The 18733-nt window shown below is 38.6% G+C and overlaps 1 protein-coding gene across 1 annotated transcript; it reads left to right on the top strand.

The window, feature by feature from the left end:
* The first annotated feature begins 4955 nt into the window (after positions 1-4955).
* On the top strand, positions 4956-18520 carry C5H8orf88 (chromosome 5 C8orf88 homolog). Its single transcript, XM_052788639.1, has 5 exons — positions 4956-5034; positions 5854-5924; positions 10096-10180; positions 13758-13864; positions 18383-18520. Exons 1-5 carry the CDS (start codon positions 4956-4958, stop codon positions 18419-18421), a joined length of 381 nt encoding a protein of 126 aa, XP_052644599.1. The 3' UTR covers positions 18422-18520.
* The last annotated feature ends 213 nt before the right edge of the window (positions 18521-18733 follow it).

Genomic DNA, 18733 nt, shown 5'->3' with positions numbered 1-18733 from the left:
AATGTGACTGTGTGGCTTTCTGCAATATACAGCCTTTAGGAGCACAAGCAATATGTGAAAAAAATAGGAAATAATCTCTCTGATTAGTTCACCACGTAGAAAAAGCCAGTTGGTTTGGGGGTGGGCTTTTTCTACATATATGCGTTTTGTTCACACAGCAATAAAGCCTTTAATATTTATATTTTGCTATATATATATAATAAATGTCTCTTGTCTAGACCTGTCATTGGCTCTTTAAATTAATTATTGTATATATCAGGTATTTGAGAGAACACTAGATTATCATCCTGTAATGTAAGAACATAAACAAAACCAAATGAAGCAGAAATTTCCAGTAGGGTAACTACCAGCACCAGGCACACTGGGAAACAATTGATAAAGTGGAAAAAACATTAGCTTATATTTTCATTTCCCACGATCATAAGCAGGATTCTCTCTAGGCACAGGCAAAGTTGCTTAAGACAGCAGGTTGCTGGGATCTGCGAAATGGCTGCAGTCCAGTGCTCCCTCTGCCTACGCCAGACTGCTGGAAGGCTGGCCTCATTGCTACTGCTCGTATTGCCAACTCATGGGCAGCAGTGCGTGAGGTGATAACTATTCCTGCTGGGACAGTCGGCACCTCAAAAAACAGCCATTACCAGCTCTAATATTCCCATCTTCCCAGCAGGCCCAGGAGCAACAAGCTTTCAAAATACCTGGCACACTCCATTTCTTTCCTCTTGCCCTATTTCTGCTCCTGCCCCTTCTCCTTCCCTATATATTAAAAGCAGCAGCCCAGTCTACAGCCCCTATGAAATACACAAGTGAGGTTTTTTACTGTTTAATTCATCCTTAGCATATTTAAATTTGCAAAAATACCAGAAGGATATGTAATTCTACATCACTGTACACGATACCATTTTGATAGGTCAACCACAAAAAGAGTTGTGCAAATCTGGTTCGCAGCACCTGACGTGCTTCTTTCAAAAACCACAACAGCGCCCATGAAAAACCATACCTTTATCTTGGTTGCCCCATTGACTTTCCCGTCAGTAACCGTTCTGGAGTAGCAGCAGACACTTAATATTTATGTGCACTTACATATTAATAATTGATAATTAGTTCTAATTTAGCTAAGGGAAATGGTTGACATGAATAGGGGAGTAACTGTTTTACATGATAATCTTGTGAGACTAGATGATGGGTCAGAAGGAATATGATATGTCTGAGTATAAACTAATTCACTTGGGAGAAATTACTTCAAACCAGACTTTAAGTGGCAGCAAGTGGGTTAGTAAGTATGCAGCTGTACTGCATCAGTGTCTGCAAAAAGAATGTGATGGTGCACCATGCATGAACAGTTCAGGAAACTAACTGGAAGATGATGCCTTACAAGAGAAGACTATGGGAGCATGACCTCTATATATTAGCCTCTATTTCAGGAACAGTATTCAACTCTCCATACCTGACTCGAAGAAAAACAAAATTCAGAGATTGCAGCAAAGAAGAACCAAGATGCTTGGTGGAACAAAAACATCTTTATATGTAACAAACCAGGACTGTAAATCTTAACACTGGATATTAATAATTAAATACCTATTATTTAAGTATTTGCTATTTATCTAAGTTACATACTTGATGTTACCTACCTATTCTGAACCTCTGGAGTCAAGAGTTAGTAGGTGCTATGAAATACTAAAAAAAGAACAAAAAGTTTAACAAAAAAGTTAAGGACTTTTCATTAACATTGTGTACTGACGTAATTTAAGGTGACTACCCGGAATCTAGCAAATTAACATCAGGGAATTTTAGTGTGCCCCTTTGGGAGTTAGCAGGGCATATCCATTGTTATTGTTGGTTACACGTTGCAAGCAAAAATATATTTTGGTTTCCAAAACATGCAGGATGCCATCACTTACATAAATGAAAAGCTGGTGGCCATTCTCTGGTCCCTCATACCCGTGTAACTGGTTGGTACAATTGGGCAGGCTGGCAAGGGCTGTTCTCTGATTCACAAACCACACCTGACAGCTTTCCCAGGCCTGTGGATTGTCCTTTTTTTTCTGGACGAGTCTAGTTGTAGAGGCCTCACAGTTGTGTTCAAAAGTCACTTATTTTCTCCTAATTTTCACTGTAAGGCCCTGACGAAAGGGCCTGTGGGACGGAGGAGTAGTTCTAAGGACTACAAACGACGCCACCTTCGCTTCCAGTCTCTCTCAGTTCCGACAGAAAAGGGAGCTGGCAGCAGCACCAAATCTTGCCTTTCCTGCTTCTTGGCGGGGCCGACAAAAACCGCCGCGCCTCACGAGGCACCCTCAAGCCTGCGCCCCCTCCCTAAAACACAACAGGTAGCGGGAAGAAGCCACGGCAGCCCCGCTAAGGGACGCCGGAGGCCGCCGCTAGCCTACGACCGCCACCCGCCGGCGGCGCGACTGTTCAACGGCCGCCGGCGCCCGACCCCGCCCAGCACGCGGCTGTGGCGAGCGCCGCCGCGCGAAGGCCGGCCCCGCCCGCCGCTGAGGGAGAGCGGCGCCTCGCAGCCTCTTCGGGGCGGTGGGGCAGAGGCGCGGCCTGCGGCTGGGGAAGCTGCCCGGGGAGGCTGTTAGAGGTGGGCTGTGGGCTGGGGCAGCCCCTGGGATCCCTCGGCCCAAAGGAGGGCGGGAGCCACGCAGCAGGGAGGCGGCTGCTGTCCGGCTGGCTGGCGGAGAGCGGTTTCGTTTTCCCGTGGGATGTCGTAGGCGTTCGGGGGGCTCCCAGTGAAACAGTGGTGTGCCCCTTTGGGCAAGGGGAGATGGTCAGTTTCTGGTTACTCGTGGGCCTGCTGGGCTCGGCGGATTTTTCACAAAAATTGTGTTGATTTTCTTTCACGTGTTCAGGAAGGAGTCTTCCAAAGAACATTTCTGGTGGGCCCTCGTAAGCTGTGTGCTGTGAATGTCCAACTTGTTGAGGCGCTCAAAAAAAAAAAAAAAGGGTCATACAGAAATCCTGCTGGGCCTGTTCGCTACTGCAGAAGGCTCCCTTTCTAGTGGGCAGGATGCCAGTTGGAATAACTCCTGAGAAGCAATATGCTCTTTGTGAGGGGGAAGTCTTGGGGTGCAGGAGGTCCCCCTGCAGCAATAGTCTCTTATGGAAGCAGTTTATTTCTTGGCTATTAAAACTAATCTTTCTCCACTTTTCTTGATACTAGTCAGATAGAACGCTGTATTAATCCAGAAGGTGGGCTAGATAACTTGAGATCTTTTCTAGCCTCCTCCTTCTGCTTAAAGGAGGAAATAGAGCTGTTATAACACTGTACTTGATTTCACCTCTGCCCAAATTCCCCCCTCTTGCTCATACTCTTTTCTGTTTTGCTTGCTTTGGGAGTATGTGGTTTCTTAGACATCCTCCTCATGGAAATGGGGGGGGGTGGAGGGCGGAGGGGCAGAATGTGTTGTTTTGCTGTCACCACAAGTCATCTTATTTTCATTGTCAGGGGAATGCTTTAAAAAATACAGGTGTGCTACATTCTAGAAGCTACCCAGCTGCTTAACTGTTTTTCCTATTTTTAAAAAGTGTGCATATCATTTGCAGTCGTGGTATGGGAGAAAACTTGCTTTTTTATCTTCTGATGCAAATACTATTACTGCATTGCTTTATGCAGAAATTCAGCATCTAGTATAAATATGATTTAAACAAGCATTCCTAATATGGATAAAATGAAATATATCTTCCACATCAGTAGTCTCAGTTCATTCATCTGCAGGAATCGTTATTGTTGCTTTTGACTACAGCTTTCAACTCTTTCTTTTTAAGATGAGAAGACGGGAAAACCAGGGAATCAAACCAGAACTTTTTTCGTAGCTTTAGCTCAACAGCAACCATTTAACAGTTGGTTTCTAGACCCGAATGGGTTCAAACTGGCTATGTTGGAAAACTCTTACTTGAATATATTAAAAGTTCAGTGTTCAAGTTTGAAAGATTATAATGTAGTAAATTGTCAGATGATTTTTTTTTTTCTTTCCATAATGCAAAGACCAGTTTAATTGGGGAGTGATACTGGATCATATTTGAAATAGCCTAACTTTTCTTACTTTTCTTTTCCTGTTCTGTACTGGAATTGGATAATAATCTCTGTAGTTTTAACTCCTGAAGTCATGATAGTTTCCTGTAAATCATTTTTGTTATAACAATTATTCCCTTGTCTTGTAAAGTCTCTTAGAGAAAACAGAATTTCAGTACCATTATTATTGTGTTGACTGTTGTTTCTGCTATTCTTTTTCTCTAAAAGAAGCTGAAGTTCCTTCAAATCATGAAATCTCCCAGTTGACAAATGAGATGGGGGTGGTAAGGAGAAGAATTACGATATAAATATTACAAATTAAGATTTTACGACTGATGGTTTGCTTATAGTGGGGGATTTGTCAGCCCAGCATCACCTTAGCAGTTTTTTGTGCTTCTGTAGCAGGTAAACTGAGTGGGAAGATGCAAAACTGTATTAATTTAACTAAAGTAGATATTAAGAAACAATTATGCAATTTTATGTAGAGAGATATATATAAAAGGAACTCCTGTGCAGCCAGTAGACTGTAAAGGGTACACTGATGTTAATTAATTAAAACCCCATTGAATTACATTGTTAGAAAATACCTTCATTTCCATCACGTGTCCCCATCTTCTTTCTCCAGGTGTACAGACATATGTACAGGAAAAAAAATCTTTTTGAGAAGCAGCTAGGGTAGCTCAATTGGAAGGAGAAATGAGAGAGATGTCTGATTCTGTCTTTATGCAAATTTTATCCAGCATATTTGCTCATCTAAGAAAATTTCTGTGTTAGGCCTTTCTTCTTTTTCCTGCCCAGATACTAAAATACAGCGTATCCTCTTGTCAAATGCAACTAACGAGTGGTAGATAGACTGTTCTTCTTACTTAACATCCATAAGTGAAACTGAATGCTCTCTGTTGACTTCTGCTGCTTTTTTAAAGTGTGATGCTTCAAAATGTTAAAGGAAACTAAAAAGTTTATTGGTAAATCCCTTCAGCCAGCACGACCTGTGCATCATCTGTCTTCTAAACAAGGTGAGTAGCATGGCTAAGATATAGTTCACTTTGCCAAAGCTTCAGTTGCTTTTAAGGAAATAATGACTTGTAAGATGACTTGGATTTTAATTACTTTGTTCAAACTACAGTGCTGTATAAATATCTTCCTCTGTGTTGATCTTACTACATCATCTCTGTGAGAAGATCTGAATTTAAACTGCATTAGGTTTATGCAGAACTCTCTTTGGTGGTGTTCTTCTAGCTTGGCATCTGAAATTCTGGCTTCAGAAAGCTGGATCAGGATTCTCTATTAAATTTGGATTTCTTGGGTTAGTTGACTCCTGCTATTGAAAACATAAAATACACATAATGTAAGGAATAGATTATTCTTTAGGTTTTATTGCAGTTACAATATACTGCACTGTACTATTCTTATCTAGCCTTCATACAAGTTTAAAACAAAAAAGCCTAAGAAAAAAATCATGCAGTATTTATGTCAGGTGTGTATATTTTGGTTTTGTTTTTAAATCTCTGTATGCCTTCTAGATATTACAGTGTTACAGCTCTTATTATTGTTACGTTAGAAATTTTTGGTGGCCAGAGAAACAGTGACAGTTGTGCTAATGTGGGCAGAAGCGAAGTGACATGATAAATTCTTACTTTGTTTAAAATTCATGGAAGAAATGGAAAAATGGTCCTGTGGTGATTTAGAGCTTTTAAGTTGTGAATAAGTGCCTGTATAATCTCTTTGCAGTTGGATTTCAGTAATGTTCTTGTAGCAAGCATCACAAAATAAAAATATGGAGTCTATTTAAAATACGTTTTCTTAATATTTTCTCTTGTCTTCACTGGCATCAGCCAGTGCGTTAAACTTTCAGACTGAATTACCCAGCAACACTGAAGTATGTTTGCAGAGTAAGGTTGACTGGGTGAGTATTGAGTAAATAGTAGATGACGAAGTTGATGGAGTCTGTTCCGGAGTGCTATAAATTGAAGGTCAGCTGATCCCTTATGTTACCAAATTAAAAGTAAACTCTATTTCCAGCTAGGAGTGTCCTTGAATCTGTATGGTATAAACCAGCAGTGTCAGAAGTGTTAAAAAGAAGTATGAGTTTCAGGAATGCCTTTCCCTGATATTTGCATGCACTAGTAGCTGAAAAATACATCTTCTGAGTTACTTATTTAAGAGTCTTATGAAAGTCTGTGTGGCATTTCTTTAGTCTTCATTGAATTTGAGACAGCTATTTTAAACTTAAAGTACACATGCTCAGTTTTTGCTTATTATGTGTAAAGAATAACGTTAGACATAATTTTTGTTTTGTTTTGTTAGCACGCGCACAAATTCATTTGAGGCAGCAAACTTCACAAAACTAGATAATTAAACAGTTTCAGTGCATTCAGTAGTTCTGTTTCATTGGCTCTGCTGGACTGGGCAATAAACGGGCCTTAGCATTCAAAAAAAATGAGACGCACTCTAATGCTTTATTGCCAGAAATACTTGTTTTTAGACATGGTACAATGTGTCCTTCAAACTTGAAATTGGTTGTAGCCGTTTGCTGCAAAATGAAGTTTGTAGTGTTCCAACTGAAATGCTTAATGTTTCATAGTCTGAATTTGATTTTCTGTTGATACTGATTTGAATGTTCTTCAAAGTGTATTGAAAGTTTTAAAATTTCTTGTTGTTGTTGTTAGGCCAAGTGTCTGTGCCTTCATTTTTTATTTTAGAAGAGGTCTAATAATCCTGTAGTCCTTTCTTTATTGTCTGAAGCTTCTGGAAGCTGCCTTTGACATTAAAAAAGGAAAAAAAAAGTCAAGGTGTTGGCAGCCTATCCTTGATCGCACATAGGACATTAACAGTTAATGCTTGTCTTTTGATCAATATGTATTGAGGAGAACAAACTATTACCTTTTAGAATAGGCTTGTGGTCAGCAATGTTGTAATACTCAGTTTCATGAGTATTTGGCTATGTGTAGCTATGTGCTGCATTTCTTTGATGTTAGTATAGCTGTATTATTTCTTTTTTAAACTTTTTCTTTGGCATAGGATATTGAAAAAGAATAGAGTTGGTTTTTTACATTTTTAATGCTTTTGACTGTCAGCTGTTGCATGGGTACCTCCAAATACCACCTGATTAGTACCCTGTGAATCCCTACTTGATGGGCAGCATTGGCCTGAAGGCTGGCATAGCAACTTCACAGAATATTTTTCTATGTAGGAACATTCAGTATCTAGTTCTGAAGATATCTGGACCTGAATCTGATGATACAGAGCTGTGTATTACCAGTCTTTAATGAATCTTGCTGAACATTCTCTACACTTCAAAAAGCGTCAGTGACGATATGAGAAAGCTGTACGTTGTTGTCCATTTGCTCTTTGGCTCTGGATATGGTGAAATAACGTCCCCATTCCTAGAATAATATATATATATGTGTTTCAGAACTTGTATATATACTTCAAGAACTTGTTCTTCAAAATTGTAATTGTATTTCAGGTACTTTAAATCTTACTGCCTTTTTGGCAAGACAGTAGTAGTGCTCTGTATCTACAATCATAACACTTTAATTATCCTCATCACCTTTCCTTCTTCCTCCAATATATTTCCTTTTACAGAAGATAAATGAGCACAACACTAAATACACTATGAGGTGAAAACCAAGAACAACTGTTGACATAACACTTAGTATTGCTAAAGGAAATCAACTTGTTACAACTTTTTATACCAGTCATAGACTTATGTAGAGACCATCTATTGGAGAGAAATTGCTATAGGTTAGGATACAGGAAATGCAAGTTACTTTTTGGAAAGCATGATGAATGGTGAAGATTTGAAAAAGTAAAGCAGATTGTATTTGCCACTAACTTAGAAATAGATTTTAAAAAATAAGAGGTGTTAGAAACAAAAAAAAAACCCCAACTCTGACAAACCAGGTTCTTAAAGCAGTGGAAGAACTGAAGAAGAATCTGGCACCTGAGTTCTCCAAACTGCTTTACTCTGGGATATTTAGTATGCACACTTAAAGCTGCTTAGACTTCTGCCAGGAAAAAAAGAATCATCATTATGGCACATCACGAGTGCTGTTCAATGTTAGATTCAGCTCTGAGTATAAAGAACCATGAATTACAGAATTACAGCTGCTATCTGAGGAACTTCTAGTCTGAAACTTTTAGTCTTAAGCCTTAGAGGAAGTGGAGAAGAGCTACTGTTAATAATGAGCACAGTGATAGTCCTTGTATCTAAGATGTTAGCCTTGATTCTAGGGAATTTCCACCAAACTGGTGTTCAGAGTGAAAGTGCCTGAATACTCACTGTGCCCTAACTGGCTATTTTAAAGCAAAGAATAATTTTTGTTACTTCATGGTATGCAAAGAATTTTCAGAAGATCTGAGGAGTGTTGAGTCCACTACCTCAGATCTACTTGAAGTAGCGAGAGTTGAAAAGTCTCTATCAGTCAGTATCAGTTTTAATTTACTACTTCTTCACTACCATTTAAAAATTACATTTAGCTTCAGAAATACATGCCCTGCTCTAGGGATATTCTTTATAGATGGATTCCATTCTTTGTAGATGAATTTCAGATAGGAACATGTATAAGACTATTGTTGTGAGTGGTGATACTCAAATCAAATGCTAAGTTTTGGACTGAAAACCAAACATAATAGAACTCCTCATTATAAAGCAGTTGACAGGATGATGTCATGGGAGATGGTGCAAGAAAAAATATAAAAATATTGTGGTGACGTGTGGCACATTGCTGTAAATTTTGCTTTACCATGCATGTCTTTTTCTTGTGGATTTGAGAATGTGTTAAATCCTTGTTTGTACTTAGAAAGAGCCTTTGAATAGCTAAGATTTGCAAAGACTAGTTGAACATCACAAAGCAGTTAGAATTTGCTGGATGGTTCTCTTGTTAATTTCATTCTCTGAAATCCGTAGATTTTTCATATTTTTTCCCCCAGAAGTTTTAGAAAAATCAGGAAAAGATAACTAAATTTCAGCCACAGAAAATGGAAGTGCGAGCAGGGTGGATAATATACTAGCAATATTTTGCCATTTCACAATTTGTAGTTTTGGTACACAATGAAAGCTGGTGGTGCAGTTATGGTACAAAGTGTTAACTGCTGTCTCTGTCCAGAAAGTAGGATCTCTTTCACTTTTGACAAATGCTTCCCAAAATTTCAGTTCTGCCTGCCCCCACCCTCCTCCCAAAATCTGTCTCAGAATGAGATTAAAACTCCTCAGCCAAACCTGTGGAGCCTTTTGGGAGCCAGGCCAAACTGTTGAGGGTAAACTGCTTTCCAAACCACCCACTTCAAGGTTTTGGCATCTGGAAGGAACTCAGTGTTATACTGTAGATGTTGAGTCTTGATGCTTATGAAACCTTTCGCAAAGTGAGAGAATCCAAGTCTCTCTTTTGGTCTTAAGGAAAGTACTTCCTGCTTTTATTATTCCCCAGTGTAGCAGTTTCTGGCTGTGTTCTGGGTGAGATAAGAGAAAAGGAGGAGATAATTGTGTTCTTTTTAAAAACTAGCAATAGCACTGTAAAATTCTGTCTAAAAGATTGCTGTCTCAAATGTGCTTACCTATACTGCTTTGTCAGTCATTGAACTATTCCTTTATTGTATGTTATCAAGAGTAACAAACATTATACAGGTTCAGATTAAACTTCTCGGGCATTTTACATTACCAGTATTCCTATTTACAGTTTTCTGCAGTTATTTTGCAGGACCTTCATCCTTCAAGTCAGAGATGCATCAACTGTTATAAATAGATACAGTTCTGACTACAGTGTAATTTGTGCAAGACTGTTTCTTTTCAGACTGTTCTTATACTGAAAAGAAGATGGTGATTCAATTGCAAGGAGTAGAAAAAATGAACAGAATCCAGTTTTTTCTTCATGCAGAGAAAGTATTAATTGTCCAAAATCTTGGTGACTGGTGAAAGCAAAATTGATTACTGAAACTGTGCTACAACTGTTATTTTTAACTAGGAAACTTAGAAACATACATCCTTGTTCTAATATGCTTAAAGGAAACAAGCTTCATAACTTAATTTTGTGAAATATATAAAAAAAATTTTAACTCTTTCCTCCCTATCTTAGTTATCTGAAATGACTGAAGTGAAGATCTTAACTCAAACTATGATGTCCTGTCAACCAAAACAGCATGAATCAGAAGCAAAAAAAGGTAAAATATTGCATGGAGATCTGTGTCAGAGTTGTATTTTCTAGATGGAAGACAGTTGAACTTTGAAGAGATGTGGGCTGTGTATCATTTTTTCTGATTAGCCAGTGCTTTGAGAGTTCGGCTTCCTTCCATACCACAATTTGAGAACAATATGAAACATTTCTGGTTTTCACATACCACTCTAGAGAAAGTGTTAAAACTTGGCCATAACTAAGGTGGGAAACCTCCACTGGTAGACTTGCTTGCATATATAAGGTTTTACCTGTCTCTCTTTTTTTATTTTTTCTTTTCTATTTTTAAAAAAAAAAAGCTAAAACAAAACCAAGAAGAAACAAACTCCAAACATAAAAAAGCTTCTTCAACCAAAATCCTGGTTTTGTGTAAATGGCTTCTGTGTGTAGAAGTACAGATTTGAGTTACATCCTTTAGCCTGTTGCAGGGGTCAGTCACAGCATACAGACTATTGCATGCAACCAATTTAAGAACTTAGTAGTTTGGCTTCCTTTCCTACTCTTACTACAGTGCTTCTGAAATACTAATTTTCTGATGGTTAGAAATCACTTAATTTCTTCTATGATTAGTCTTGGACAGTTTGTTCTTGTGTCAACACTGTCCTTAATGTTTGCTCCTTATGCTTTTCTTTCTGTACTGCCTGTCACTCAGTACTCATAAAGCATAATAGTGTTTTTGTCATGGTTTGGTAGTTTAAACAAGCTAAACTTTTACTCTTTTTTCATTAATGGATAATGTCAGGTTCCAAATGTATTCTCACAGTCCTCTGCACTGCTTCCTGCCTAATTCTTCATTCTTAAACATGTCACAGGAACTGTGACAGTAATACAGGTTAGGTCATCGGTTCATTGAGACAATTTTTTCTGTTAATGTCTTCCTGTAATCAGGCATCTCATATCTCCATCTGTAATCTCCAAGCCTTAAGTAATATCAGAAGACTTGGTTTGTTCTGTTGCTGTTAGTACTCAAGAATTGAAAGAATTCTGTTAAGTTCTATTAAGCCTTTCCTATTTTTCCTCTGTATGAGGTTAGCATCACCCAGGTTCTTGAGCAGTAATTCTACACTCTTGTGTGTTACTGACTTGAAAATAAGTCTTCCATGTATCCCCTTTCAGGTTCAGGTTTGTTTCTTCTGTTCTTGATCTTGGTAAATAGAATAATGTTCTGTTCCATGTATCTGGTTTGGTGTCAGGCTTGTCAAGTTCTGTCTGTTGGTGGTGGCTTTCAAATCCTTTCATTGATTCTGCTTGTGGTGTGTAGAGAGTATTGTGTTCTACAAGATCTTAAATTGCTTCTCATCAGATCCTGGTCTCTTATATAAGCCATCACTTTGGATCTTTTTTAGAGGTTAATTGCTCTGTGATGCCTTCCTGAGTCTATTCCACATTTGTCCATAATGTCAAACTTTTTCCAACACTTCATTTTCAAAGGGCTTTTGTTTGTTGGCTGATTGTTGTAATCCTTTCCTTCAGAGTAACACAACTTTAGAGGTCCTGTTGTTCAGGTACTACCTACAAATAAGTCTCTCCCCCACTCCCCTTCTATTGCACTGTGAAATTTCCTTATTTCCAGCTGTACCTTCAGTTCTAGATAATTTCCATTTGATACCTGTTAGGTGGTAGTATGCCTTCAATTATCTGTCTCTACAGTTATTAAGTGCTTTTTATGGCTATCTCAGTCAATTCCTTGCTTTCTCTTAGAATCATAGAATAGTTTGGGTTGGAAGGGACCTTTAAAACTAGTCCAACCCCCCTGCAATGAGCAGGGACATCTTCAACTAGACCAGATCACTCAAAGCCCCATCCAACCTGACCTTGAATGTTTCCAGGGATTGGGGCATCTACCACTTCTCTGGGCAACCTGTTCCTTTATTTTACCACCCACATTGTAAAAAATTTCTTCCTTATATATAGTTTGAATCTACCTTCTTGTAGTTTAAAACCATTACCCCTTGTCCTGTTGCAACAGGCCCTACTAAAAAGTCTGTCCCCGTCTTTTTTATAAATCCCCTTTAAGTATTGAAAGTCCGCAATAAGGTCTCCCTGGAGCCTTCTCTTCTTCAGGCTGAACAACCCCAACTCTCTCAGCCTTTCCTCGTAGGAGAGGTGTTCCATCCCTCTGATCATTTCTGTGGCCTTCCTATGGACCTGCTCCAACAGGTCCATGTCTTTCCTGTGTTGAGGGCTCCAGAGCTGGATGCAGTACTTCAGGTGGGGTCTCACCAGAGCAGAGGGGCAGAATCACCTCCCTTGACCTGCTGGCCACGCTTCTTTTGATGCAGCCCAGGATACAGTTGGCTTTCTGGGCTGCAAGCGCACATTGCTGGGTCGTGTCCAGCATTTCACCCACCAGTACCCCCAAGTCCTTCTCTGCAGGGGTGCTCTTAGTCCCTTCATCCCCCAGCCAGTATTGATACCAGGGGTTGCCCTGGTCCAGGTGCAGGACCTGGCACTTGGCCTTGTTGAACATGATGAGGTTCACATGGGCTCACTTCCAGGTCTCTCTGGATGGTGTCTGGGCCCCTCTAGATGTCATCCTGTCCCTCAGGCGTGTCAACCATACCACTCAGCTTGGTGTCATCTGCAAACTTGCTGAGGGTGCACTCGATCCCACTGTCTATGTCACTGATGAAGATATTAAACAGTACTGGTCCCAGTACGGACCCCTGCGGGACACTGCTTGTCACTGATCTCCATCTGAACAGTGAACCATTGACCACTACTCTCTGGATGTGACCATCCAGCCAATTCCTCATCCACCGAACAGTCTTACAGGAGGCCCATTATTCCTAAAGGAGTAAACTTCTTTGTCACCGAGGATCAGAGATAAAGTTTTTCCCTTCTTTGCCTAATTCCTTTTCTCTTGTTTCTGCTCTTGTTTAAGAATGTCAGCTGAAAATACGGACATGAGTAGACGTATTATATCTGAGGCTATGCTAGAGTAGAGATAGTGGTACAAACTCGAATGATAACATGAACATTCTAAGCAAAGCCCCTGACTCTTGTTGATTCAGTGTAAAACCCTCAAAACTGTTTCACTGGTATTGATCCATTTGCCAGTTTAAATGCAGAAGATCTCATAATTACTTTTAGCTGTTGAAAGACATCAACTTAATAGCACCAAGAAAAAGAGACGCTCCGTTTTTTTTATCTGTGCCATAGAAATGTGTGCCACTTTGTGTGAACAGATTTTCTTAGGGTTTCAAGACCAGTTTGTGGTGTTTCTGTTAATTAGAACAAGATACAGGGAGTCTGTCTGTAGTATAAGGTTGGATTCACCTTTTTTTTGTTCTTTTGTGTTAAAACAACAAACCCTTATTAGCTTGGAATAGTCTTCCATATTTACTAAGTCAATTTGATAAGAGTTAAGGTGAAATGCTCTGTAATTTACTACAAATTATCCTGATGCAAGGTCAGACTTAAATTACTGCTGGTTTTAATACTGATTTTTCTATTCCACATGCAGCATTTCCACCCTTCTATAAGAAACCAAACCAGTTCTCTGAATTCCCAACCTTAATGCCTTAAACAACAATGTTGAACTTAGTGATTTTGTGTATTCACAGAAAGGATCAAATACAGCAGAGATTTCCTTCTGAAACTTTCCAGTGTTTCCCTCTCTCAGAAGAAGCCAGAGTTTCTTCCTGATCATCCAATTGTTCTTGAAAAGCCAGTAAGTGCATTTTTCCTATTAAGTGAAGTTATAAAAACAGTCATGTGGGGTTTGACAACCCATTTGATAGGGAACATTTTTCTTCAGACTACCCTGCCAAATTGATAAAACCTTCAAAAGACAGATTGTGCAGTTCAGCTCTGTTACTTTTGTACATAACTTCCTCAGTCAGTATTTGGCATCTTACCATGGCAGGTACCATACAAAGGAAAAGGGTTTTTTCTTTGTTTTCAGGCAAAAGATAAAGTATGTTTCCAAATGTAAAGTCAGTGTGAAATCATATTAAAGCTTTCTATTATGAAATCACAGTACATCGCTTTGGTATTCTATGTGAATTCCATCTCTGTCTTTTCAAAATAAAAGAGAACAATCTTGATAAATTTCTGGCTTTGTGAAAGTCTGATTCCAGTGTTTAAGTTGTCCATGCCGTCAGTGTCCACTACAAAACTATTAATGAGCTTAATGCAGTTTGTGTTATCATCAGCTCTGGTCTGTGTTGTTGGGGAGAAATGAATAGAAATGAATGATGAATGTGAAGGACATCCAGGAGTGCCACCTCTGAGATGAAATAATCCTCAAACACTTTGTATGCTAAGAGAAAAAAATCTAGTGGTTGTCATTCCACACACCAAGTGTGGGAAAACGTTCTTGGGTATGAACATTATAATACCAAATCAGGCTACATACTAGACTGCTATTGAGGCCATTGGGGTGTAGTTCTTCTAGAAATAGTATTCATATCCTGGAGAAGCATGTCCAGATGACTACTGTGTTGGCCACAATTCAGGGCAGTTTTAAACTTCTTAAATTTCTGTTCTTTGGAAAAACAAAGTTAAACTAACATATGACAGTAATCAGCCTTCCCTGGTCTTACTTTTTAAATCTTACTGTTACATTTGTCCTCAAGATGAAAGCTTTACTTGTTTGAAAACCTGCCTGCAGATAGGGAAGTTTCAGCTCTTGAATTTCCTAACTTCTTTTCCCTCCTCTTCTGTTGCTCAAGTTTCTAAGGGGGGCAAATTTTGATAATATATACCATTTCACATGGTTATGTTCATAGGTAAAGGAGGACCCCCTCAGAAATGGAATCAGTGGACAAATGTATTCTAAAATTGCTCATGACATGGCTAAATTGCAAATAATTTGGGTAGAGGGAAAGAAGGATAGTAAAAACTGGTGCAAGCCAAGATGGGTTGCATGTGTTTTAAGAGATTGTTTTGGGCTGGAGGATTTATGTCTGTAAGATGATGTCATAAGTGTATCCAGTTATATACAGTCTTGTCTTTAGAAATAAGAGTGTCTCACTGTTTGTGAGTCCAGCTCTTAAAGTCTTTCCTCTGCTTTGTGTTAGTCATATATATCTAAGCCCCCACCTGCATATGCTAGTTTATCATACAGATAAAAAAGCAGTGAGTTTTCTGATTCTATTCAGCTGCAGAAGGGGATGGGTAAATTACAAACTCTTATTAGTCAGGATGTTGAGTTAGAATAACGAAGTGTATCACTTAATTATCGGTATTGGTGTCTTAAGCACAAAGTATGGATGGTTGAATAGGAAGCTAAAGGAAAAAAATCCTGTTCTCATTAAAAGAAAGCAAAAGCTGGTGATTTGCTTTGTGATCTTGGAGACAGTGTTGAAAAGGGTATTGCAAGTATACTGGTCTCATTAGTATATAAAGGTGATATTATTAGCTTGCCAGTCCTACTTCAGAAGTTAGTTCCACATTATAAGCATGAAACTTGATCAGTGATAGTCTGTATTTTTTGTTTCTGCATTGACTAGAATGAATGTTTTGCTGTTCATATTGGATAAAACTGTCCGTTGTTGTATTCTACTGTTGAATTTTAGTGTAGACATTGAATTCTTAGTAGTTTGGGAGTTTGTTTGGAGGCATATTAACATGAATTAAACATGTAAGTTCTTTGGATGTGGACTGTGTTAAGATGTATTTTGCATGTCTGTATGGATATACCAGCTTGTTTTTCACTAAGCAGTTTCCTTGTTGGCAAGGAAAAGCTAAAAATTACCATTGTTTCCAAGAACATTGTAAGATCTCAGTTAAAATATATGAACCTTGTTAGAAATCCCATTGCCATATACTGAAATAAAAATTTTATTTGTGAGACACATGAACTGTACCCAGCTAGTCACTTTCTATAAAAAGATTGAAGCACTTGGAGATGTTAAGTTTTTCTGTATAGGAATTCAAATATAAGAATCTGTAAACAGAAGTTGAATGTTACCCAGGAGTGCCTTAGACTTGACTTGGCCTGTCAACTAATAGATCTTACTTTCAGGTCTCATATATTGGTGTGAAAAGATACATGTTGAATTTCAAGAATGAGGAGTGATAAACACATTTCAAAATTAGAAGAAAAAAACCCTAATAACTGCAAACATTTTACGGGACAAAGACCTGCATTATTTCCTCTTCTGAGTTAGCTGCATCTCTTGGAAGACATTACTAGTGAGACTTTTGTGAAATATGGGACTGATTAGTCAACATGGAAATAGGCGAGGCCTCTGTCTGTTCAGAATGTGGAGCTCAGTGTATAGCTCCTCTTAAAACACTGACACTGAGTAAGCAATTTTTCTTTCCAGGAGAGGGTTTATCTCAAATGAGAATAGCCCGAGCCCAATAGCCCATAAAAGAATTGAGCCTGTTACAGATTTTTCTTAATGCTACTTATAATATGTAGACTGGAGGAAAAACATTTAATAATTCTCGACCATGTAATCTGAGAAGGCACATGGAATCAAAGAAAAAGTGAAAATAAATTCAGAACAAATTTATCCAGAAAAAGCAGTGATTTCAGGCTCCTTCTGGTGCTGTATGGTGACATCAGTCTGTCATGTTAAATTGCCTGCTTTGTGTGACACCTTGCTTATTGAGACTGGGTGTCAGAGTTTGAGCATTCTGCACTGAAGTAGAGAACAGGTTGATTAATAGTGGAAAGCCTATAGGACAAGTACAGACAGTTTTAGTTTTGATGCAAACAGTGTTTTCCAGGTGCTGTTTCTTTCTAATCTGTTTAGTGATGAGACAGAATTATAATCTACAGCCTTGGTTTGGGTTTGGTTTTGTTTTTTTTTTTTTGCTTGTTTTTCTTTCCTAAGCATGTTTTTGGTAGCTTTTAATGAATTTTCCCAGAATCATTTAGTTTGGAAGGGACCTCTTGAGGTCACCTAGTCTAGCTCCTCTGCTCAAGCAGAGTCAGCTAGAGCAGGTTGCCCAGGATCACGTCCAGTCAGGTTTTGAATATGTTCGCAGGCAGAGACTTCATAACCTCTCTGTGGAGAGATTGCACAACTTGTTGCAGTGCTTGGTCACCCACACAGCGAAAAAAAAAAATTGTTTGGGGAGGCTGTGAAAGCTGTGTCTCTTTCATCAGATCTTACTGATGTACCCATTAGTTAAAAAGAAAAAAAAAAAAAATCTTCCTCATAGCCTTTGTGGTTTCTAGAAGAGTGGGAGAGATACAGACTAATTTTAAGGACATCCTGTAGCAGAGCTGACATGATAGTGAGAAATAAACGTTGCTGTTCCCAAGATCTGTAAGGTAAGCCAAGGTGGATTTCTGTGCAGTTTTGCTTGTGGCAACCTGATAACAAGTCATGTAAAGACAGTACTCTTTTCATAGAGCAGTACCAGAAATGATAGTAGAATGTTTGTATCCTGATGATATCATTATTCAGGACTTGTTTTCAGTGGAGTGTGCAAAACCACTTAATTTACTTACACTGAACAGTAAGTGGTATTCAGTTGTTCCATTATCCATCCTCTTTCCTCTGCACTTTAGTTTCCTTCATGCAGCAGATTTTATGGTTACATGGGAAAATTCCAGTGTGTTAACTGATCCCATGTCACCCATTTTTCTACACAGAAACCAGAGGGATTAATGAGATGCATGTGTAAATTAAATGAATGATGCTTAAAAGGGGCAGAAGGAGGCCTCCAAATAAATTTCTAATGATGAACAGTCAATCCTATAACATGTCAACGAGCTTGTATTTAGGAGCAGGTGGTTGTCAACAGTTTGCCACTGAACTGAGTATTCAGATGGTTCTTTACCATCTTAAGACTTCCCGAGTTCTGAATTTTTGAAGTTATTGCTGAAGTATATGCCCATCTATGACTGAAAGCTATATTTCCAAGTGGAGAAAGCTTCCTAAAGAACCTAGTGGCTGGTGCAAGGGAGATGCTGCTGTTACAGTTAGTGGGCTGTGGGTTGCATTTGTCCCGAAAGACACTGGGATTTTTTGAGATGTAGGGATCAGGGCTACCTATACATAGCTCAGCATTTGAAACTGAACTGATGTTACTGTGTTGACAGAGTCTTCCAAGAAGATTTCAGATTAAGTCTCTATGATTAATGAAAGTAGAACTGTTTGCATTAAAAAAATATCAAATTGTTAAATGTACATGGAGTAGAAAAGGGTTATAAGCAGACCCATGAAAACTTTGTTTAAATGACCTCTTGTAACTGAAGTAATTTGAGGGTTTGTTTGTCTTGCAGGAAAAGAGCAACCCTTCTATTGACATCTGCAAGAAGTGACAGGTTGTTTGGAAGATGAGAAATCCATCAGTGAAGGAGCAACGTATGATGTAGATCTTAAAAGATTTTTGAAGGTACTTGGGTGCCTACAGATGAAAGTAGGACCCTATGAAACTAACGGAAATGCCTGTTTCTTCCTGAATGCTTTAATTTTTAAATGCCTGAATGCTTTAAAAGTAAAAACTTTATTTGTAATGCCTGAGATGGTAATACAATTACAGTGAAAATAAATAATTTTACATTTTGCTGTGACAGAATTTGTCTGTGTTTATATAGCCATATAGCTTGTCTGACCATAAGTTCTAAACCAAT

This window comes from Harpia harpyja, chromosome 5, assembly GCF_026419915.1.
Source record: "Harpia harpyja isolate bHarHar1 chromosome 5, bHarHar1 primary haplotype, whole genome shotgun sequence".
Classification (NCBI taxonomy): domain Eukaryota; kingdom Metazoa; phylum Chordata; class Aves; order Accipitriformes; family Accipitridae; genus Harpia; species Harpia harpyja.
This window is presented reverse-complemented; position numbering and strand designations above follow the sequence as displayed.

What these genes read in the sequence shown, in the direction of transcription:
- C5H8orf88 (XM_052788639.1), top strand. Translation starts at nt 4,956, where the DNA reads ATGTTAAAGGAAACTAAAAAGTTTATTGGTAAATCCCTTCAGCCAGCA. An exon ending in TCATCTGTCTTCTAAACAAG is followed by an intron (nt 5,035 to 5,853) that starts GTGAGTAGCATG and finishes CACTGGCATCAG; the next exon opens with CCAGTGCGTTAAACTTTCAG. An exon ending in TGCAGAGTAAGGTTGACTGG is followed by an intron (nt 5,925 to 10,095) that starts GTGAGTATTGAG and finishes TCCCTATCTTAG; the next exon opens with TTATCTGAAATGACTGAAGT.